The sequence below is a fragment of the Ciona robusta genome, chromosome 11 (assembly GCF_009617815.1).
Source record: "Ciona robusta chromosome 11, ASM961781v2".
In the NCBI taxonomy this organism is placed as follows: Eukaryota; Metazoa; Chordata; class Ascidiacea; order Phlebobranchia; family Cionidae; genus Ciona; species Ciona robusta.
The window spans coordinates 5,168,905-5,193,036 of record NC_143245.1 but is presented as its reverse complement, the minus strand read 5'-3'; the positions used below and the strand labels follow the sequence as shown (position 1 = coordinate 5,193,036).

Genomic DNA, 24,132 nt, shown 5'->3' with positions numbered 1-24,132 from the left:
AAATGTGGATAGACTGAATCGTTTTTTTTTAGGGAGAAATAAACTACTTAATGACGTCATCATCTACATATGGCGAAAAGGCTTTGAAAAACCCCTTGCAAAAAAATTAATGTAAAAAGAGATTTCTGATTCAGTATAGTCTTGTCTCCAGTGTAAGAAGGATGTATCTGTAGTGCCATGGATTTAAACCAAGTCATTTCTCTGGCGAAGAAAAACAAGAAAGATGCGACGAATCAAAAAGTAAGAGACAATTTTTTCTTTAAGTTAACTTCGTAACTAATCTCGTATTTCAGAAAATTCTTTTAGTTCTATATCAGTATTAATTACCAAGGTGATCCTAGAATACAGATATTCTAGCGGCCATTTTTGATACCTTCTACTGGTGCCACCAACCTAAAATTTGGACACTGTACTAATTAGACCCCAGCGGTACCGATTCTGAAATCAAAAATTTAAAATTCGAAAAAATATTAATTATGAATATTAATATTCGTCATAAAAACATATTTATAGAATTTTCGCACGCACCAGCTTTGAATATGTTGTAGCGCTACTTAATAGCTATAAAATGAAACATTAATTTTTTCGAAAAAATGGGGGCTTGGGTATGAAATATTAAAAAGTATGACCATAACTTGAATCATATAAATATCAAATTTTCAATTTTTTTTGCAAAAATATAACTTACGCACACATCTATGTTGGTCACTAACATACCATTCCCATTAAAAAAATAATTAATTTTAATTTTTTTTTAATTATGAATATTAATATTCGTCATAAAAACATATTTATAGAATTTTCGCACGCACCAGCTTGGAATATGTTATAGCGCTACGTAATAGCTACAAAATGAAACATTAATTTCTTCAAAAAAATGGGGGCTTGGGTTCAGAATACAGACAAGTATGAGTCAAATATCTCAAATCATATGAATATTAAATTTTCTAAAAATATTCGCGAAAATATAGCTCACGCATACATCTATGTTGGTCACTAACATATCATTCCCATTAAAAAAATATTTAATTTCAACTTTTTTTTAATTATGAATATTAATATTCGTCATAAAAACATATTTATAGAATTTTCGCACGCACCAGCTTGGAATATGTTATAGCGCTACGTATTAGCTACAAAATGAAACTTTAATTTCTTAAAAAAAATGGGGGCTTGGGTTCAGAATACAAACAAGTATGGTCATAACTCAAATCATATAAATATCAAATTTTCGATTTTTTTGCGAAAATATAACTTACGCATACATCTATGTAGGTCACTAAGATGTCATTTCTGTCAAAAAATAATTAGTTTGAATTTTTTTTTAAATTATGAACATTAATATTCGTCATAAAAACATATTTATAGAATTTTCGCACGAACCAGCTTTGAATATGTTATAGCGCTACGTATTAGCTACAAAATGAAACTTTCATTTCTTCAAAAAAATGCGGGCTTGGGTTCAGAATACAGACAAGTATGAGTCATAACTATAATTCCTTGTTCATATATTTTATTTGCACGAACGCAAAAATTATACATATAATAAAAAATAATATAATAAACAGTAAATACGTACATTCAAATGTGATGCTTTGAATTTAAATAAAGTCTTCGACTGCCGCACGATTTACTTTATCCTATCCGTATGTAAGTATAGAAACATCGAGAATTTAATTTATTTGTTTCAATTAATACAAAAGGTTTTTTGTTCTTGAAGCCTCTAAGATTAGGGTCTTTAATTGATATGCTCGATCCAATTGTATCAGACGACAATGAATGGACTAAAGGAAGGCTGATAAATTAGTTTGTTTTAGAAGTAGAGGCTCAAGGTCGCTATCGCCTTCACGATAATCTTTGCACCTCCGTTATTTAAATTGGCCAATGTGTTCATCTTTGGCATTTATAGAGTTTTAACGTTGTTGGTAAGTTCCACCAGGAAAGGAGTTTTGTGCAGTTGTAATCCAAACACTTTACTCTTCTATTATTCTACAAACTGATACGGTGCAGAATTAATAGAAGAGTAAAATGTGAGGAATAGTGACCAAAGATTTAGTGATCTCCTCGTTGTCTGTTCGTTGATCATCGTCGGATACCTGTAGAATATAACTGAAAACACATAGTTAGGCAGTAAACAAATTATTCAGAACAATTGATACAAAACCATTTAACGACGTATGTTAATAGCCATATTGAAAAATCTTCAATTTATGCGCATATAATTTTAGCGTTCGTGCAAATAAAATATATGAACAAGGAATTATAGTTATGACTCATACTTGTCTGTATTCTGAACCCAAGCCCGCATTTTTTTGAAGAAATGAAAGTTTCATTTTGTAGCTAATACGTAGCGCTATAACATATTCAAAGCTGGTTCGTGCGAAAATTCTATAAATATGTTTTTATGACGAATATTAATGTTCATAATTTAAAAAAAAATTCAAACTAATTATTTTTTGACAGAAATGACATCTTAGTGACCTACATAGATGTATGCGTAAGTTATATTTTCGCAAAAAAATCGAAAATTTGATATTTATATGATTTGAGTTATGACCATACTTGTTTGTATTCTGAACCCAAGCCCCCATTTTTTTTAAGAAATTAAAGTTTCATTTTGTAGCTAATACGTAGCGCTATAACATATTCCAAGCTGGTGCGTGCGAAAATTCTATAAATATGTTTTTATGACGAATATTAATATTCATAATTAAAAAAAGTTGAAATTAAATATTTTTTTAATGGGAATGATATGTTAGTGACCAACATAGATGTATGCGTGAGCTATATTTTCGCGAATATTTTTAGAAAATTTAATATTCATATGATTTGAGATATTTGACTCATACTTGTCTGTATTCTGAACCCAAGCCCCCATTTTTTTGAAGAAATTAATGTTTCATTTTGTAGCTATTACGTAGTGCTATAACATATTCCAAGCTGGTGCGTGCGAAAATTCTATAAATATGTTTTTATGACGAATATTAATATTCATATTTAAAAAAAAATTAAAATTAATTTTTTTTTTAATGGGAATGGTATGTTAGTGACCTACATAGATGTATGCGTAAGTTATATTTGTGCAAAAAAGTTTGAAAATTTGATATTTATATGATTTAAGTTATGGTCATACTTTTTAATATTTCATACCCAAGCCCCCATTTTTTCGAAAAAATTAATGTTTTATTTTGTAGCTATTAAGTAGCGCTACAACATATTCAAAGCTGGTGCGTGCGAAAATTCTATAAATATGTTTTTATGACGAATATTAATATTCATAATTAATATTTTTTCGAAGTTTAAATTTTTGATTTCAGAATCGGTACCGCTGGGGTCTAGTTAGTACAGTGTCCAAATTTTAGGTTGGTGGCACCAGTAGAAGGTATCGAAAATGGCCGCTAGAATATCTGTATTCTAGGATCACCTTGGTGTATTAATTCTAGACGTGCTCAGAATACAAAGTGTGTTTTTTATGTATTTTTGTCCTTATCCGGGTTAAAACGTTTGGTATTGATGCCCATTAGCCTATGTTGGCAAACTTTAAAGTAAACGGTGCTAGTGAAGAATTCTTTCTTTCACCTTATTTGTAAAGCACTAACCTCTATAACCACTGACCCTCTAACCATCAACCCCTAACCACCAACCTCTAACACTTTCCACCAGCCTATTCTACTATGTACTGTAGGATTCTTTACCAGTGCCAAGTAAACATATAGGAAATAGTCATACACAAGTATACATAGCTCAGGCCTTAATATTTTTATAATAGGGTGAGGGAAGATAGGACACCTTTAGTACATGATATCCAAACATCCTAATCGTGTTTTAAACAGTTAAGCCGGGTGCACACTGCGAAACGATACGATAACGATAGGGAAATCCCCAAACCTTAACCGACTGCTCCCTGATTCGTTGAAACGACGTTTACGATTGTTAACGATGGACATACACATTGCTTCCGACGGCCAGTTTGCGGTTACGTATTGTGTTCAAGACCAATGACATCTAATGATCTAACAACTGTTTTGAACTAACTATTTCATACATGTTCAACCCTAAGTCAAAGCAGACACTACTACTTGCAAATAATCACAACATAACATTTAGTTTTACGTTTTATTTTTGTGTAAAAACACAGAATTGAAGAAGATGTGAAGGTATAAAATAATAGTACTGAAACTGAAAACATGTGTACGTATAAAATAAAAGTACTGCAACTAAAACATGTGTATGTATAAAATAAAAGTAACCATACAAAAAAAACTTAGGTAGAAGTATAAAATAGGTACCAACACTGAAAAATAATGAACTATAAAAGTCAAACAATTGAAAAACTAAATAACAGTGCTAAAGTATATCAGCATACTGGCGGTGAAAAAGCACCAAGTGGTAATGAAAAAGAAGTGAACAATTAAAGTGCATAGAATGTTAACAGTTACAACGACTCAGTTGTAACTGGTGTAATGTCGGAATAGAGTATATTTGTAATTTGCAGTATGTAAACTGCAACAATATTTGGTGGTTTGCTCCTCAACTCTGATGCCACGAATGCTGCAAAGTGGTCAAATTTGTCGAGTGTAGATGGGGTACTTAAATTTTCCAATCTATTGCTTGACTTTTGAAGTACGTTGAGCATTTGACTCTACGATACAAAGAAGGTTTGTTATTAACAGAGTTAAAAATAAGTTCTCATTTAAGTACCTGAATTTCAAAACTACTATCAGTTGATTTTTTTTGTCGTTTCTTAGAAGGCTCTGTTTCAGTGGACATAACTGTTTGTGGGCTATCTGCTGGCTCTGAGTCTAGTAAAAAGGTCATATCATCTTCCAGTTCAACAGCAGGGCTTTCACATTGAGTAATGTTTGTTGCTGAGCTGTGAGCTTCTTCATTAATTAGAAAATTATCTTTGGTTCTGCAAATGGAGTTGCAAATTCAGTTGACAGCCAAATGATAGAAATTCTGAAAATACCTTCTGTGTTTTATGTAGCTGTCTAAAAAGTGTAGTTGCTTAAAATAAGGCCATGTTTCCGGTGCTTGAGAAGCTGATCCACTTGGTACTTCTGTACTTTTCTTATGTTTTCGAGCATATGTACTTCTAATATTATTCCATCTCATTAGGCAAAACTGAACTGCAATTAATTATGGAGACAATTAATACATGCCAAGACTGGTTTAAACAAAACCTTTATACCTGTGCAATTCATTTTTTCAGCAACTTCTTTCCATGCACTTTCAGTTTTGTGTTTGTTCTTTTTGTCTGGATGATATTGGTTGTACAGTAATGGCAAGCCAGAAATTATATCAATTAATTTTCGATTTAAATTTTCATCATCCATATTTTCTAATTACTGTACAGTCTGAAAACAAAGTTGAATTAAAGAAAGAAAAGAACAACTGAAAGCATCCAAAGATTTTAATTAATGATTAAAGACACTTCAATTATGTTGACCAATTGTCCATTGCCATGGCACAGCACCAGATGTATTAAAATATTTACATAATTCATCCCTAATGAATCTTGCATCATTGCCATAATAATTGGAGCCAATATCCCTAATTCTATGAAAATTTATAGAGTTTGGAACGGTTTGCCTCCAAGAACCTTCGACACAATCACCAGAATTTAGACCCACATCTCCATAGTTGTGTTTTGCAACTGTTGAACTTTGCAGAAAGTTATGCAAAACTACACTTGCTTGTACAACGTTTTCTGCAAGATTAGGGCTGCAATTGAGCATGTTATAATAAATTTGCCAGCGAACAGCTAAAATTCCAAAAGCATTTTCAACGACCCTGCGTGCCCGACTCAATCTATAGTTAAACATGTTTTTTGTTGTGGGCAAGAACTTCCCTGGATATGGTTTCATGAGGTACTTCTTGAGAGGAAAGGCATCATCCCCAACAACAACATATGGACAAATAAAAGAAGAATTTTTTAACTTAGTCGGAAAAGGAACACCAAGCATACTCTTGTCAAATCTTTTCCCCATTTCTGAGTTTAGAAATACACCCCCATCGCTGTGACGTCCAGAATCTCCAATATCGACCAGTATAAATCTGTAATGAGCATCACATAATGCCAAAAGGATTATTGAAAAATATCCTTTATAATTGTAGAACTCGGAACCACTGTTTGGTGGGCTCTTTATTCTAATGTGTTTGCCATCCAAAGCACCGAGACAGTTGGGAAAGTTCCATATTTGTTCAAAGTCCTCAGCAATCTTTATCCAATCTTCTGAAGTTGGTGGTTTAACATACTTTGGTCCAAGCACATTCCAAATAGCAGAACATGTTTCCTTTAAAATCAATCCAACAGTTGTATGTCCCACTCGAAATGAATAAGAAAGTTGTTTTTGTGAAGATCCAGTTGCCAAAAATCTTAAAAGTATAATTGCTATGATTGCAATTAATTACATTAAAGTCAACACATTAACTTATACCTCAGGGTTAAGATTAATCTCTGCTTTGGACTAATGGGCTTTCGGAAATTTGTGTGTTGTTTTTGGATCACTGGAGTTAATTGTTGCAATAAATAAAAGAACTGGTCTGGAGTCATTCTGGCATACTGCCGGAATTTTTCCTCATCACTTCTGCTCAGCAATTCATCAACAAGTATGAATTCCGATTTAGTGTCTCTTTCTTTAAACATCTCATCAACCCAAACACTTCTGCCAGTTAATTAATTCAATTTCATATATTGCAATTTGAAATTAACAGTAAAATTTCCATTTACCTTTTGTTTGTTTGTAGCAGCATGAGTGATATCACTGTCATTTCTTGTTGTACTAAAAACAGCTGCTCACGCTCAATTTTACACTTCCACGAATTATAGAATGTCATTTTTGCCTCGCAGTATAAAATAAATAAATCTAGAATAAAATACTACCTCTGATGCACTTCTGATAAACACGTGTGGCATTTAGCTAAATTTATTTTATTACGACGTGCGATACGACACCGATCGAGTAGGATTGAATTCTACTCGATCGGCCCGTCGTGCCAAGCACTTCTCGCGTCGGTAGAGTCTCGAAATTTCACTTCTCCACGTATGCTCTGACGCGGTGTGCATTAGCATACGTAAGGGCGTGTCGGCGTCGGATCGGAAGGCGTTAACGACGCGATAACGACGGCAGTGTGCATTGGGCTTTAGCAACGGTCTATGAGAGTCGTAATGAATAGGTGTCCCATCTTCTCTCACCCTACTATACATTCATCAACCTTATGAGATTAAGAAGCCAAAACTTTGGCGATTGAGTGTGCTTCGGGCACAGATATATAATATATATATTTCATTATCTAAATTTCACTTCATGCATAGTTGTCAGCTGGCATAACGCCGACGAAACTTAATAGTTTCTTTTCTTATAATATAACAATGACATTGGAATACATATACAAGCGTTGATAATGATTTGGAAATTGTGACAGTTTTTTGTTTAATGACGGTACACACCACCAGTGTTATTTCCTGCTGCTATACAATCTTGGTAAATGTGGAATTACAAATGCTTTTACACATCAATCACTACAACACCTCGTTCATTTTTATTTATATTTTTTCTTTAAGAAAATTGGTCACTCTTCAATATATTTATCAATCTTATCAAATTAGGAGGACACCTCATTGATTAAATATTTATATTTTTTCCTTTAAGAAAATTGGTTACTCTACGGAACCTAAAGCCGCCAAGAAACTTCAAAAGAATGTCGACCCAGCGGCTATTCAAGCGTTTCTCCGCAAAAAGAAAGAAGACGAAATAAAACAATGTAACAAAATACTTTTGTATAATACCTAACTTTATCATATAATATTTATGGGTAGTGGGTAGCTTAGTATGGGTAGGTTAGTATTTTTATTTTTGCTACAAAATTGTACTTAGAAAATGGTGAATAAAAAATCCTAAATTTGCCAGCTAATGTAGTTTATAAATTGTTCGAAAAAAAAGAAAATTTATTAAATTTTGATCGAAATATGTATAAATAGGCTTTAGCTGTTTAAAATACTTTAAACTTTGGTACTTTCCTTAAAAATAATTGGATGAAATAACTAATTTTAAAAGTTTTATCGCAATTTTAGTAAAACATGCAAAAAAGAAAAAGGAATCGCTTCAAAAACTTCGTGTTGATGCAAAACATACAAGGAAAGCGAATGCAATGGCCAAAAGAACCAAGGATAATTTACAGGTCAATAACGCATATATATATAATATGAATGAATATATAACTTACTTTATCCTCGCGTGGCTGGAAAACGACAGTCGTTATAACACTGGTTTAACACCTCGTGCCAGCTTACGAGTTACCATGTATGTTACTTTGTGGGTGATTATTTTTTTTGGATTTTTTTCATTTTTTTTATGTATGGCTGATAATTTGGACAACCCATTAGTGACCACTGGGTTGGAGCAATTGCCGTTAAGTGTCTTGCCCAAGGACACATATGCCCACAATGGTAGCAGCGGCGAGCCTTGTAAATACATAGTCTGGGACAAGTAGATAGATACAGTGTTATTCTATATTGAAATAAGAGTGTTCACAAGGTTTTCGAGTTAAGTAACTTTTATATGGATAGTGACATAGTGTTATTGTATTTATATGTATATATATATATATATATAGGCTATGACTTTTCTATGAATTTGTCCAACTTGTATTTTTAGAATATCCAGTGATTTTTATACTCATTTAAACAACCTTTTTTGTAATTAGTGCTACCTTATATTTTAGGTAATCATGGTCGTCAAATTGTTTTTAATTTTTAGTAACTTCAGAGTGACAATGTTAAAGTGTGATAACACTCACTGTGACGAAAAGGTTGTCAAACATTAGAAACGTCATTAATTAATGTGCAATATCATTTGACTCCCCTCCTTAGTAGACAACATCAGGGTGAACCTATTTTAGAGAGCATAACTGTGGTACCAAAACACATGATTTCACCCCTGTTTTAAATATTAAGTTACCCAGTCCTTGCAGAGTGTACATATTTTAACAGGCCTAAAAAGTTGTCAAACATTTTTAATTAATGCGCAATATAATTTTACCATAAACCCGTTTTAATAGTTAAAAACTGGTTAAAAACTATAAATATGAGATATATAGAGGGGGAGGTTACCCTATTGTCACCCCTGTTTAAAAATTAAGTTACCCTATCTTTGTACCTATGTTTATAAGATAACAGGGATAATCTGAATGTTATACATCTATATTTATTTCATACGTTTAAATAAGAAGGTTACCCTGACCCTGTTGTGACCCCTGTTTTAAAAATTAAGTTACCCTATTTTTACACCCATGTTTATAACATAACATATAACAAGGATAATCTAGTCATACAACAGGCCAAATCTGAAAGTGATACATCTATATTTATTTTATATATACATAGGGGAAAGTTACCCTATCTTTACACCTTTGTACATAATATTACAGGCCTAACCTAAAAGTTACACATGTATATTTATACCAGATATACAGAGGAGAGGACTACCTTGGTTTGCATAAAGAGCAAAAGAAAGAAGATTTTCAGTTAAGTCCTGAGGATGATAGAAGACATAAAGCTTTCATGAATAAGATTTATCATAAGGTAAGTTTGTTATTTGGTATGGGTGTGTTATTTTTGTGTTGTAATCAGGGGGGACATACTTGTCAAATTGCATCGCTTGGCATTCTATAATATTCCGCAATACTTTTTTGTTATCTCTGAGAACATTACACACGTTTTTCTCGGTATCTATATGATACCCTAGCTCATTTTACTGTATCTAGGCAAATAAATCCTAAAAAAACAGCTAATGTACTTTATAAATGTTTTTTTTTATTCTAAAAAAAAGAAAAGAAAAAATGTAAATTTTTTTGTCTAGCTCGGAAATTTTTTCTGTATCTAAGCAAATAAATCTTAAAAAACAGCTATTTACTTTATAAACGTTTTTTTTCTAATGTACTTTATAAATCCTAATGTACTTTATAAATGTAATTTTTTTTTGTATGTAGGCTAATGGATTTGAGGGAGGTAGTAGAAGCAAACAGAACAGCCTGCTCCCTCCAAGTGAAGAGGAGAAGAGAAAAATTAAAAAGCAAGAGAAACACAGAGAGCGGGCAAGAATCGCTGGTGCTGGACTCGATTTTAACTCCCTTTTAAATCTCGCTGGGAAGCAAGTTCCTGCTGAGTCGGATGATGACAGCGGTGATGACTCGTCACATTCTGACACAGGTCGGTTAGTAAAATAATACATAGTAGGGTGGAGAAAGATGGCACACCTTAGCCTAATTTTCAAGTATCTTGATCGTGTTTTAAACAATTATCAACAGTCTATGAGAGTTGTGAGGATACGGTTTTATAATTCTTTAAATGTTCTTTGTCTACTACCAAATGTGACGAGAAAATAGAATGAAAGGGTTCCCATCTCCCCCAACCCTACTATATATTATTTGTTGTTTATTGTAGTATACATGGCACTGTGGCAAAGTGGTTAGCACGCCTGCCTCTAACCCAGATTTTATGAGTTCAAGGCTCAATGCTGCTACCATGGTAGCATGTGTGTCTTCTATAATTATTTTGTGCAAGAATTTTTTTTGTAGTTGTTGGTGACTGTTTTGTTTTGAATTTTTTATGTTTTTCCTGTATGGCTGACATTTTAGGCCCATTTAAGAAAACAGCCATACAGGAAAAACATAAAAAAATTCAAAACAAAACAGTCACCAACAATTACAAAAAAAAAATTCTTGCACAAAATAATTATATACTTGAAAACGTGGCATCTCGTTCACATACGTGGTAATTGTAAGGGGCCACGAGGTGTTTAAAACTGAACACCAACAAATGGTTATTAGCATATTTTTGGTTTTTAACATTCATTTTTAAATAAAAGATTCCTCTGACGATGGTGTGGCCAAGGAAAAATATGAACGTGAAAAAAGAAAAAGGAAAGAACTTGAAGCTAAGTTAAAGGAACTTAGTGGGAAAGGTTTGTTATTTCCTCTTTTAGAAGTTTTACAATATTAAAATATAGTTATTATGTAGGAAATTTTATTAAAGTTTATTTGTGACATGGTTACATGTTAAAGCTAAAATTTTCAAACATGTCAAATGTTTTTTGACTATTTCTATTGTATGTATGTGATATATTTATGTAGGTTAGGTTAACCATATAAACTAAAGCATAATAAATTTGCTTTAATGACTCCTGTTTTCCTTTATTACAGTATAGGCTGTGTAAATATTAGTAAAGGCTCTTATCTGTTATCATTGAAAAACGAGCTCATAAAAACCATTGTTTTTTAATTTTAAAATTGTGTAATAACTTTTAAGCCATGTTTATTAACGGTTTTAATTCATTTATAAGTTAAACGGAAAATAATGTATTATTTTTAATATTATTTCAGGCGTAAAAAGGAAATCTGAAGGTACGACATCTGGTTCCCCAAGCTTCAAAATTGGGAAGCTGGACAGAGGTCTCACAGAGGAGAGTAAGCAAGCAAAGATCAAGGCTCTAATGGATAAATTTAAGAAGAAAAGCTCCTCCGGAGGTGAAATGAAAAAGTCCTCTTCCTCTCCAAGTCTCTCCTCCCTCTCAAAATCGCTCCCAAAGGAAAAATTTGACGTAAGATCAAAAAACTTTTCAAGCAGCAGTCATAAGATGTTTCCTTCAAAGCAAAAATTGCCCAGCGTTAAAACGAACTCTTCGAGCAGTAGTTCACTTTCAAAACCTGCTGAAAACAATTTTAAATCCAAATCTGGGCAACTGGATAGAAGAAAAAACGAAAAAGTTCCAGAAATTTCCAAAAACAAAAAAGTTTTCGACAAAAAAGTGCCTTTGAAAAAAGAGCAACCAAAAGTTCCGCAAAAAATGCCGACCAACCCGTATTTACAAGCCATGCAAAAGCAGCAGCAGGCGAAGATGAAACCACCTGAGAATAATTCGAATGGAGTTAAAAAGAAAGCACCCAATCCTTATGCAGAATTGCTTGAACAAGCAAAAAGGTACAAAATCTTGCAATTTTTGTGTTTTTGATATGTTTCCAGCAGATTATTAACATGACTGTTAGAAACAATATTTTGGACTATATTGATGTATACTTGTAAATTGACTCTCTCATAGCGCCATTACCATTTACTCTTTTCTTTTGTGTTTGCCTTTATGCTTAAGCAGAATTTTTAATTAGGTTAAAAATTCTTTCTTTGACAACTTTAAGTGTAACTGCTACTAAACAATGTCATCCCAGATCTTATTAAAATCTTAAAAAATATAACACTTATGGTGATTTCTTTAACCTAGAACCGATTATTAAACATTTGTGAAAATGTTTAACGAAACCTTGTTTACCACATTACTTACAATTATGTCAATCCCACACAGGGCAGCCGAATCCTCGAAATGCACGTTGAGTGTATCGAGTGGTGGAGTTCGAAGTAATTATCCACAAGCTTCGAATAACAACCGACGACCACCTAACCAAGGTTAAATAGAAATCCTTTAAAACCATCCAAATTAAAAAAAAAATTAACATATTTTTTAAGAATTTTTAAAAAAATTACCAAAATATGACTTGGGCATTGTCCGCTTCCATGGGCAGTGGTACGTGTGGCCGCCTCTAGATCAGTGCGTTTCAGGCTCGACACTGTTACAATTTTGGGAGTAAAAAAAGACACTTAGCCGCAATCACTTCTGGCACAGTGGTCCCTTATGGGTTGTCTAAAATAAATTGTCAGTCATACATTATAAAAAAATAATAACAAAAAATTGTTACTTGTGGTAACTTCTAAGTAGCCATATTGTGTATAAAACAAAAAAACTTATGTTATAGTGACTGTCATTGCCCCACCAAATAATAAATAGGTAACTATGTATGATTTATTATACCTTTTTTGATTTATAAAAATTTGACTTTTCCAGGCCCTAAAGGTCCACGTTCAGCAGCAAACGAATACAGACGAAGGCTGGCTGGTGCGCACGGGCATCCTCTTGCTAGAGGGTTTCCAAATGGGTTGCCTGCAGCTCTGCGGCGTCCCCAAATGCTCGATTCTGACGATGATGAGTACGACTCGGACATGGAGGGTTTCATTGATGACAACGGTGGGTGAAAATAAATATTTACCCTTGTTTTAATTATTTACCCTTACGTGACTGGACATTAAGAGTCATTATGCTTCAGGTTATTTTTACACACCCTTTGCCCACTTTCGAGTTAACGCATATGTAACTTTGTATTTAATTTTTTTGGATACTTTTTAATACATAGCTGACAATTAAGACAACTTATAGAACCAATAAGTGACCATGGGGTGCCTCTGAGCTAAAGGCAGGCACACTGACCACTGTGTTATGGTGCAGATCAAGTGCTTGCAATTGGAGGCAAGAATAATTTATTCACAGTTTTTTAAACACAAATTTAGTACATTCATTTTGTTAATAAATTTTATGTAAGTAATTCAAACTTTTTTTAATTTGTCAACAAATTTTATCTGTTGTGTAGCGTATGTAGGTATGTGAATGTTTTCAATTTTCATTATATATCATACTGCAACAAGCATAAAAATGTACAATTTGTTTTTAGATGAAGGAGCTTCTGATGAAATTTCTGCACAAATTGGAGCAATATTTGGTTACGATCGAAGCAAGTACGGCAGAGAGAGTGAATATGAACTTTCCAAGATGGATGTTTCATTCAAAGATATTGAAAGAGAGGAAAAAAGAAGGTAAACCATGTGACGCAGTTTTTGTGCCTGTGAATTTACAAATGTTAAATATTGACCACTTATGTTTGCATTTATAAAGTTGCAATGACATGCTGTTTTAGCCATGTATAGTTTAATTTGCATTCTTTTTGATCTTGGCCCTGATTTAATTAATTTATCAATATTGTTTGGTTTCAGTTTAAAGATCGCACAGCAAGAAGATGCCAGAGAAGCAAAACTGGAAGAAGAGAGAAAACGAAAGGCAATAAAGAAAAAAGGGAAATATTAACCAAATTAGAGTGGTTTCGGTGTCGCACTGTGAAATTAGGCAATAAATTGTGGTTTAGTTCAGATCACAAAAGCATGTGTGTGTAGCAGGTTATGAATATATAGGTTTAGGGTATTGTTTTGATGCATTGCCCTCTGTTGCATGTCAGTGCCATCGTTAGTTTTATTGTTTTTTAAATTGCCTTACTTCGTACTGTTCTACCCAAGTTAAAATGTGAGGACACTCGTATATTTATTATTAAAGGCGATACTTACACTATTTTTATTGTTTTTGCAACAGTTGTGAATGAGTGGTATGTCGGTGCAATAAAGCAAGCTGAATTATGACATATTTGACTGTTTGGTTCGTCGCCACATACTACTACTACGTATATATGTAGTATCTATGTTCACTATATCGACTATTTCAGTCTAATGTATTCTCTGTTTAATGGACAGTATGCAAAATCACAAATCAAAAACCTTTTTTTTTTAAATGTAAGCTTTAAAAACCTTAAAAAATGTGTTTATTCAGGCATACATATGGACATTTTTACAGTGTTTGTTAACTGGTTTAGAATAAATACCGAAAAAAATTAAATGCCTGTAGTTTTCCATGCAAAAAAATGAGTGTTTGTATCCAGCAAAATTACGTAGCCTATATTGTAAATATTTCTACAATATAGCCTACGTTTCGTATACGTACATCATAAATATTCCGCAAGTCCGTATATAAACATGCTTATCTGCCAACTCTGATATTTAGAACACGTATGGAATCAAATGAAATGTGTAAAATGGAATTTAGCGTCGAAATTTCGACCAATTTTACTCTCTAAAATACAACACCCCAATAAATGGCTTCGACGAGCCGACCGACAGTACAGCTCCTTTGTACGCAACCACGCACTGACGCTAAAGAGGCGCCCATTTATTTAAGTGCGTGAAAAAAAGCGAATCTTTGAAAATATTTACTTTGTTCATCTTGCTCGTCAACTTCGTAGTTAGTTACAGCGGTCGCCTGTTGCCGCGTGCACAAGAAGTATAGTACGTGGAATTAATTTTAGAGTCTAGAATTTAGAATCTACTTTACAGCGTAGATTATATAAAGTTATTTTTGTGACTTAAAAACGTCTTTCTATAGCTTCTGAAACTTGTATTATCTGTTTAATTTCTATTTTCTGATACAGGCTCTTAAGTTAAAGCTGTATGATGTGTTAAGGAGGCGCACACTATGACATTGGATTTTATTTTACACGTTAAACGACGGAAAAGGGATTTTAATGAGAGAGAATAACATTTAATATAAAATGAAGCTGCTTTTTATTTCTTTTTTATACTTTTTATCATCAAATGCAAGTAAAGATACTGGTAAGTCTAATTGTCATACATTATTTTATTATCATTACTAACTTTCTTTTTGTAGGAAGTAATTGACATTATTAGCTTCCTGTATTGCAGTATAAGTATATGCATGACTTTTATGATTAAAAAACTTTCTAGGTGTAGCGACCATGCTTATTTTCTTCTCTAAATATATATGCTTTGTAATTGTGTTTTAACGACCGTTGTTTTGTCGCTATATCCTGTCTTTTCATTTAAAATATTTCTAAATCTTCGCTATCGTAATCGAAGACACATTTAAAAGTTATTATTATTGTATTTATATTTGTACATATATAAAAATCTAATTCAGCAAATAAATAGTTTTAAATAAGATTTAATAGATTTCCAATTGTATATAACATAGACCTTTTTGAAATGGGCATGAATTAAAATCTGTAACTTTAAATGTAATTTTATCACAAACTATCTTTTCTATGCCCTATGTTTTGTAATGTATTTGTAAAGTTTTAATATGGTTTAAATAATACAAAAACTGATGGTGTTATTAATAAAGTTGTGTGAATAGAATGATTTATTGTGTTTGTTTATTTTTCCCGAATCAAAACACTGAAATTGAAACTTGGTTTAAATTCAACTGTTTTGATAAACCTTTCTTAAATGGACAAGTGCCATTGTTTCTTAGCTCGATGGGTAGCACTAAATTTGATGGATAGGTGAAAAATGCTTTCAGTTTTAAATACAACTGTAACTTTAATATTATTTTAGTTGTAATAATAAAGTTATATATGCTAAAATATTGGTGATAGAATAAAAATACAAATTATATATATATATATATATATATATTTAAAATACCTTTATATAATAAAGTATTTATGTAAAACTGTCTCAAACTGTCATTTTTAAAATTTGAAATAGGTTTTATTCTTTTTAGCTTTTAACATCCTTTTCTAAGTAAAGTAGGTTATTTGTATAAAACTGTATCGACTGCAATTTTTTAAATTTAAAATATTTTTTTATATTTAGCTTAATAGCTTTTAACACCTTTTTTATTAGAAACTGTTTTTTTAAATTTAAATTATTTTTTTAAATTTTTTAATATTAAAAATTTTTTTTAGCTCTCAACGCCCCTTTTTTATTGCTCGCAAATCATGTTGATATTCGATTAATTCCATCTGGTGAGCCCAACAACACAGTTATCGTGGCTTCAGACTTAAAAGGAGCATTAGCCTGTGATTTCTTCTTTGAGGAACAGCATATCTACTGGATTGACTGTCTTAATGGAAGGGTATCTAGTAGCTGTTTTTACAAATAAATTTTGTTTAATCGAATTATTGCGAATTTTTCTAGAGTATTGTTTAATTTTTTGTTTAAAAAGATAAAATTCTATTTTAAATTGTATATTTTATATTTAGGGTATATTATAGTACAAGTTTTTACAAATAAATTTTGTTTAATTTCAGATAATTCGAAGTTCTCTAGGGATTGTTTGATAATTTTTTTTAGAAAAGATAAATTTTAATTTTAAATTATGTTATTATAGAATACATAGAACTTTACTTTTACCACAAAATAATCTTTCATGATAAAATTAAAATAAATAAAAAAAGGAATATATACAGTAAAAAAATGCCTTTTTTTCCAAAAATTTCATTGACGTTTTTTTTTAAATTCAACTTTTCGACAGATCCAGTATGTTGACATGACGACCCCACAGCGCAAAAAAATGGACGTACTTGTTTCGGGTATGGTTAAACCTGAAGGCCTCGCATGCGACTGGATCGGTCGAAAACTGTACTGGACAGACCGTGGAACAAAAAGAATTGAAGTTAGTGAATTAGATGGAAGTCACAGGAAAGTTTTACTGTGGAACAATCTAGACCTTCCGAGAGCTATAGCAGTGGATCCTCATAACAGGTTTGTTTAAAACAGGTGTCCTAAACTTTTGCTTTAAGGTGGCTGTACACAGTATCCGTCGTACGAATTCGCATGCGAAGTCGTATGCAAACCCGTGTCCAATTCCGCATGCGGCAGCGAAATCGGTACAAAACGGACAAAATGTACGATTTCCGGATATTGTGTACAGCCAGCTTTAGACCTTTTTTAATTTTGTACAATTTTTTGGGACCCTTTATGGTTGTTAGTATAGTGTATACAGTACTTCATGTTTGGTCTAATTTCAGTCACCCATAAAATTCAGTTAGTACTGTTTAAATCACTTGCTCTTATTTTGTGAGGACTGATCTGGTCGTATGGCACACCATGGAACTTTTGTATGGTCTGTCATAGGTGCCAAACATGTAATACTGCAGGGGTCCAGGAGAGGCAGGGATAGTTGAACATAGATAAAAGCTGTTTTAGGTGTCAAAGGGAGGCAGGGATAGTCAGACACAGATAAAAGCTGTTTTAGGTGTAAAGGGAGGCAGGAATAGTTAGACACAGATAAAAGCTGTTTTAGGTGTAAAGGGAGGCAGAAATAGTTAGACACAGATAAAAGCTATTTTTGGTGTAAAGGGGGGAGCAGGGATAGTTAGACACAGATAAAAGCTGTTTTTGGTGTAAAGGGAGGACGGAATAGTTAGACACAGATAAAAGCTGTTTTAGGTGTAAAGGGAGGCAGGAATAGTTAGACACAGATAAAAGCTGTTTTTGGTGTAAAGGGGGGGAGCAGGGATACAAATAATTAGACACAAATAAAAGCTGTTTAGGTGTACAACTAGAATACTAAAACATATGATATTACCCCTGTTTTAAAAGTAGTTACCGTTACACATATGTTCTCAGGTACATGTACTGGACAGACTGGGGCGAAGAGCCGAAGATAGAACGTTCTGGAATGGATGGTTCACAGAGAGAAGTTCTGATCAACCAGAATATTTATTGGCCTAATGGAATCACACTTGATTATGAAGAAGGAAAAGTTTACTGGATCGAAGCTGGCCATCATTTTATTCATCGTATTAACTTAGATGGCTCACAGAGGTAGGTGTAAGTGCAAAAGTGACGTAATGAGTAATGGAACGCTATTGTGTAAATGTTACTTTTTTTAAATATCTCAAAATTTTCTAAATATTGCTTAAATTTTTAAAATACTAAATTTTTTCTGAAGTTTTAAAAAGGTCCAAATTTTTGCTTAAAATCTTTAAAAGTTCATTTTTTTCTCAAAATCCCAATAGAAGAGATGTTCAGCAGCAACCACGACAATAACTTTTTAAAATTTTCGAAATATTTTTTTTGAAAATTTCAAATTTTTCTAAAATTTTAAAACGATTTAAAATTTTTTAATAAAATCTTTAAAAGTATTGTTTTTAAAAAACATCTTTAGAGAAGAGATGTTCAGCAGTAACAACGACAACAACCAGCTTGTCGTTCCTCCAACGTCCCAGGAGTCAAGCGATCAGAGTCGTTCCTCTAACTCTACATCCACGAACATCCCTCTCTCCTCCGAGGAGGGAGGAGAGTGGGTGGGAGCTCTGGAGCATCCCTACGCGATCACTCTCTTCCGGGATCGAGTTTACTGGTCCGATTGGAGGACCTCATCTCTTTATTCCATCTCGAAAAATCAAACCGAGGTTCCTCGTTTAGTGAAAGGGGACATCCTGTCGCCAATGGACCTACAGGCCTATAACTCGCAGAGGCAAAAACCAGGTTAGTAAAATAAGTATGGACATTTGGTTGTGTAATATAATACATAGTACTATAGTAGGGTGATGTAGGATGTGACATATTTTCATTGTTTTTTTAAGTAAAAATAAGTTTTGGTTGTATAGTATGGTACTTGGTAAAGCGGTGTAACATGGTACATTTTTTTTCTTGTTTAATTTGGTAGGGCCTGGTAAAGAAAGAATATTTAAAGATTTATATAACTGTAGCTCTTAAATCTAAAACAGCATTAAGAATGCTGAATGGTTAAAAACACAATCAGAAAATATGGTTTTGGGTGCTAACTGTATCCCATTTTGATCTTACCCAAAAGTACTACACATTTGATAGCAGAATAAGGAATGTTAAAAGTGTCTGTAGGCTATAAATTTTCATTTTTTTGCTGGTTACATTACCCATTTTTCTACAGCGATCAGTTTTTTTGTTTTCTTGTACTTAAGTAAGAAACTATGTAGTGTATACACTTACACAATTAGAGCACTATAGCTTTAAAATATGGGTGGAAACTGTAACATTATTTGTGTGTAATATTGTGGTCTAACTGCTGTGTGTATTACTGTGGTCTAAGTTTCTGGGGCAGTTTTTAGAATATTTAGCTATTTTGTGAGTAATGCAAAATGTTCTTAAGTAACTAAATTCTTCATTTGGGCGTCAAATTTCAGATTGCTCAGAATATACCTTTCACACTGTTCGTATCCCAAAAGTTTTATCATAAAATACACATTTGGTTGAGCAAGTTATTTGATAGAGATATGAGTCCAAGATAATCTTGTTGTTTGTTTAATCTGTTTGTGATTACTGTGCCATCAAAACATTAAATTTAATGGATTGTGTACACTGTACATAGGCCATAAAAATTAACCTATTTCCGAGTACTTTTTTTAATCCTACATTTCACCCATTTTGAAAACCTAAAATGTAAGATAGTAAATAGTAGTAGGTAGATGTGATATGCTATATTTGCTTCTAAATGTGAGGAATTCTAGTGTTATAAAAATCGTCATATTTTTTTCCATTGTGCAGTGCCCACACAGCAAATATTTGTTAACCACTTGATCATTTGGTAGCCTAGCTTTCAGTAGACCCAGGGCCCATATTCTATTTGTGATCACTCTGAAGTTGCTTTATCAAGCCATAATGAAATTGCATTCGTGCCAGTGTTTCCAAACAATTTTTCACAGTGTTGCCAGATTTTAATGATAATTAATTCAAACTTATAAATATAGAAATTTGGTTTTAGGCCAAAATTGAATTTATAAAACCAATATATATATATATATTTGTGTTTTACCTTTCCCAAACATGTTTTTAAAACCGTTTGGAGTAGAAAATCAAGGGAAGTCTTTTGCCTATTGTCTGTTTTGTGGTGAAACTAGTAGCTGAATTTACCCCACCCTACCACACCTTGGATTTTATCCTATTACATCGACTTATGACCAAAGTACAATTCCTTTGGTTTGGGGTTTATTCTTAAGAAAACCTTAATATATGCCCATCTGAGATCTAACACTTGTGTTTGTTCTATTACTATTGGTATCTGTGTTTGTTTTGGTGGTATGTAAATTTAATGTTAGCATGACATTGATTGTGTCATGCTGCCAGTTAACTTTTCTGTTAGTTTTATTCAGGAAATGATATCATAATTTCGTTGCGCATCACTGCTTTCAATGGTCTTTGATGTGTTGCTCCTATTGTGCAGAGTTGGCTGCTCACTTACCTTTACTAGAGTAGTTATCCGGCCCACTATAATCTGAAAATGAGTAGCAGTGTTGCCGTTTCACTTTTCCCAGTGTTTCCAGATTTAAACTGAAAAATTTCTGACTTAATGTTTACTTTAAAAAAAAAGGGAATTTAAATTTTTTTACAAAAATAAATTGTTTAGGTAATTTATAATGGCAAATATAATTCAGTTGCTTAAACATTTAAAATGCCGCAAAATTTTGACTGAAATTGTATAAACGCTCTTCATGACCAAAATAACTTCAGAGGCATTTATATCAACACTACTTACCACATAACGTTCATCAATCGAATTCAATCCAAACCATGAATCACTCCATACATGAGTAACCTCATAAGTCTAGTCATTCGATGAATAAAGCTTGCAGTTAAACTGATTTTCTCAGCTTTTATTAGTGATATTTAAACACAATTCAGTGTTTAGTGTATGTTAAAAAATAAAAATAAAATTCAAAAGCCAAGTTTTTGAAGAAAAAAACATTGGGCTGATTTTTTCAGCTTTTATTAGTGATATTTTAACACAACTCAGTGTTTACTGTGTGGTAAAAAATAAAATAAAACTTAAAAGCCAAGTTTTTTAAAAAAAAAACATCAAACTGATTTTCTCAGCTTCTATTACTGATATTTAAACACAACTCAGTTTATTGTGTTTGAAACTAAAAAAAGGAAAAAAAACAAAACAAATTTTTTAAAAACTAAAATTCCCTGCAGGCATATTACTGTTGCCGCATCGTTTTGCAATTTTTTTTGGAAAAAAAAGTTGTTTTTTTTTTAAAAAAAATGTGCCGCGCAACACTGAGCAAATCCCTTGCATAAACAACCCATCTCTTTTATTATAATTACGCTGTGGCCTCCAGCTTTGCGAGCTCAAGTTACAACGATCATTCGTGAGCAATCCAGCAAACTGTCCACCTCGTATCAATCTCTCTTTCAACTTAATGCCTAAAAATTTGTTTTCTATGCAATGTTTCAAAATTGCACCCACCAACGAGATATTTTCTAAACTGGTTTAGATAGGCAAGCGATTTTGGCTGGAAAATGATTCTATGCTAATATAAAACATTATTTCATTAATGGATTTATGTTCACATTGGTATTATAGCCTAATGCTAAAAAAATGCGGTTGAAAATTGCCTTGTAAAAGTTTTAAAAAGAAGGCACACTACTATGTAAAAGTTACCTAAAAGTATTTTCGTTAATACATTAGTGTTATAATGCTAAAAAAATGCGTTTTAAAATTACTCTGTAAAATCTACGTAAAGACTACTAGTATGTAAAAGTTACCTAAAAGTATTTTCACCAATAGTTTTTTGTTCATATCAGTTTTGAAAAAAATAAATAACAATAAAACCATTCAGTCAATTTCTCTTTATAATGTCACTCTTTGCAAACCTGTGTTTTGCGGCCAATTCTCTATCTGGATTTCACCTTTAGCATGACCTATCTATTCCTGCGCTTCATACGAACCACAAACCCCTAGAGAAAACTGCTGCCACCATCGGTTTGGCATTTGCACGCATTATTTCCCTAGGTATATACACTCTTTGGTGCAGTGGTTACTGCTTTTTGTGTGTTCTGCCTTTTGTGGTCGTGGGATGCTATATATAATCATTCTGATCAAGATTCAAGATCATTCTGTCAGTAATTTTATGTCATCAATATTTTGTTGGACTAAAACATCATTTAAAAAAAATCGTCACCTTTTTGTGTGTTCTGCCTTTTGTGGTCGTGGGATTCTATATATAATTATTTTGATTAAGATTCAAGATCATTCTGTCAGTAATTTCATGCCATCAATTTTTTGATTGACTAAAACGTCATTTAAAAAAATGATTTCTGTATAAGTCTGCCAAGTGTATTTGTTTCTAACTGTACTGTTTCTTATAACCTTAAAATCCTATGTATATAATTCACGTTTTAGCGTTATGGTAAGTTTTCTAACGTAATATTAACCAGTTACAAATACCAGGAACACAAAATGTGGATTTCAGGACATAGTGTTTGGAAGACTGCCATGTTTTAAAAAAAATGCAAAAAAACTGCCCCCATTACCAACATGGTCTGACTGTAGATATGGTTACACATGGTTTATCTTCAATGCTATTTTCACCCTTGTTTATATGAACTGCTTTTGTGCGTGCGAAAACAATAACACCATTCGCACGTAGAACATTGATGCCATAAAAACGCTATTTTGCAGAAATGTAAAAGACGTTTTATTAGTGTGTTACTGCCCCTAATTTTTTGTTATTTAAATTTTAATATATTTTTTCAGTAGCGCATTCTTTTGTGGCGACTATGCATTTTAAATGTTCATTGAATTGTTTAACATCTAATTGTAATACTTTCATAGTTTCTCAAGTTCATTGGAATTTTGTACAAAACTTAATATGATTTGTTATTTATTCAATTAAAATTTATATTTCTATATTTAATATGAAAGTATATAGATAGTGGGGTGGGGGAAGATGGGACACCTTTAGCACAAAATATATAAATATCCTGGTCGTGTTTTAAACAATTAACAACAGTCTATAAAAGTTGCGAGCACAAGTTTTATAATTCTTTAACAATTTTCGTTTACTAATAAAATGTACGAGAAAATAGAATGATAAGGTGTCCCATCTTCCCCCATCCTACTATATATACTTGTATTTGTATAAATTTGCAAAATTGGCAAAAAAAATTTTAACCCCCTAACCCTACCACATACCCCCCTATTACCTCTCCCTACCCCACCTGTAAGTTAAGAAGTGACCCTGGGCTTAAACCTTTCACAAAAACCTCCGACCTAAAAATACAGTTTTATATTTCCCCCTGCACACCTTAGATTATATAACAAGTTGCATTTGTAGCTTAAACTTGTCACAGAAATGTTGATTTGGTCCCAACCTTTAGCACTTGCAAACCAAAGGTGTATTCGATTCCACCAATTAAAACTGCACGCTTAGCTAAAGTCTGCAAAATTATGGGTTTCTGGTGCGCTGTATTTTACAGCAGAAAATTTTAATAATTTTAAAAATTGCAATTTTAAAGTTTAAATTTTTTTGGTCTTTTTTATATTAACCTGTGTAAAATTGCCCAAACAACCTGGCTTCGAATTGACCAATTTATAGTTTTGATTGGCTTAATTGAAATCCTATTGTCCAATTGCGTGCTTGTTTTGTCGTTTTGCAACGATTTTCATTGAGCCATGGGTTTCCAAATCAAAGTTTCTGCCAAATTTCAAGCACCTACCAACTGATTTTGTGCGTTTATTTTAAAGGAAGGGGGCAATTGAAACTAGGAATTTTAATCGCAGTGTAAAAGTCAAGTGCCTGACACTTCAGAGCTCAAATTTTTAATGTTTTCTATCCGTGCCCTGCAGTCTGTTGAATGATCTATGCTTAAATGTGCGTTTCATGGCCCTGGCATGTGTGTTTAAGGTAGATTACCTT

At 32.5% G+C, this 24,132-nt stretch overlaps 3 protein-coding genes and 1 long non-coding RNA gene across 6 annotated transcripts in view; 2 read left to right on the top strand and 2 right to left on the bottom strand.

The window, feature by feature from the left end:
- The first annotated feature begins 42 nt into the window (after positions 1-42).
- On the top strand, positions 43-14,295 carry LOC149728659 (uncharacterized). Its single transcript, XM_089888798.1, has 11 exons — positions 43-240; positions 7,656-7,767; positions 8,078-8,184; positions 9,470-9,586; positions 9,994-10,213; positions 10,872-10,967; positions 11,386-11,983; positions 12,360-12,460; positions 12,897-13,076; positions 13,558-13,699; positions 13,877-14,295. The coding sequence occupies exons 1-11, from the start codon at positions 178-180 to the stop codon at positions 13,965-13,967; spliced, it is 1,827 nt and encodes a 608-aa protein (XP_089744924.1). The 5' UTR covers positions 43-177; the 3' UTR covers positions 13,968-14,295.
- Positions 1,161-2,198, bottom strand: LOC149728661 (uncharacterized). Its single transcript, XR_016386056.1, has 2 exons — positions 1,580-2,198; positions 1,161-1,293 (listed from the first exon to the last, which is right to left on the bottom strand). It is a non-coding gene; the product is annotated as an uncharacterized LOC149728661 (long non-coding RNA).
- Positions 3,799-5,336, bottom strand: LOC149728660 (uncharacterized). Its single transcript, XM_089888808.1, has 4 exons — positions 5,192-5,336; positions 4,970-5,129; positions 4,702-4,912; positions 3,799-4,642 (listed from the first exon to the last, which is right to left on the bottom strand). Exons 1-4 carry the CDS (start codon positions 5,334-5,336, stop codon positions 4,436-4,438), a joined length of 723 nt encoding a protein of 240 aa, XP_089744934.1. The 3' UTR covers positions 3,799-4,435.
- An 820-nt stretch (positions 14,296-15,115) lies between the features above and the next one.
- LOC149728658 (low-density lipoprotein receptor-related protein 6-like) overlaps positions 15,116-24,132 on the top strand; it is a 34,555-nt gene continuing 25,538 nt past the window's right edge. For all 3 annotated transcript variants that reach the window (XM_089888793.1, XM_089888792.1, XM_089888791.1), the window contains exons 1-5: positions 15,116-15,316; positions 16,411-16,580; positions 16,980-17,209; positions 18,077-18,274; positions 18,618-18,940. In XM_089888793.1, coding sequence (XP_089744919.1) covers positions 15,256-15,316; positions 16,411-16,580; positions 16,980-17,209; positions 18,077-18,274; positions 18,618-18,940 — 982 coding nt within the window. In that variant the 5' untranslated portion in view covers positions 15,116-15,255. The remainder of the gene's footprint in view (positions 15,317-16,410; positions 16,581-16,979; positions 17,210-18,076; positions 18,275-18,617; positions 18,941-24,132) is intronic.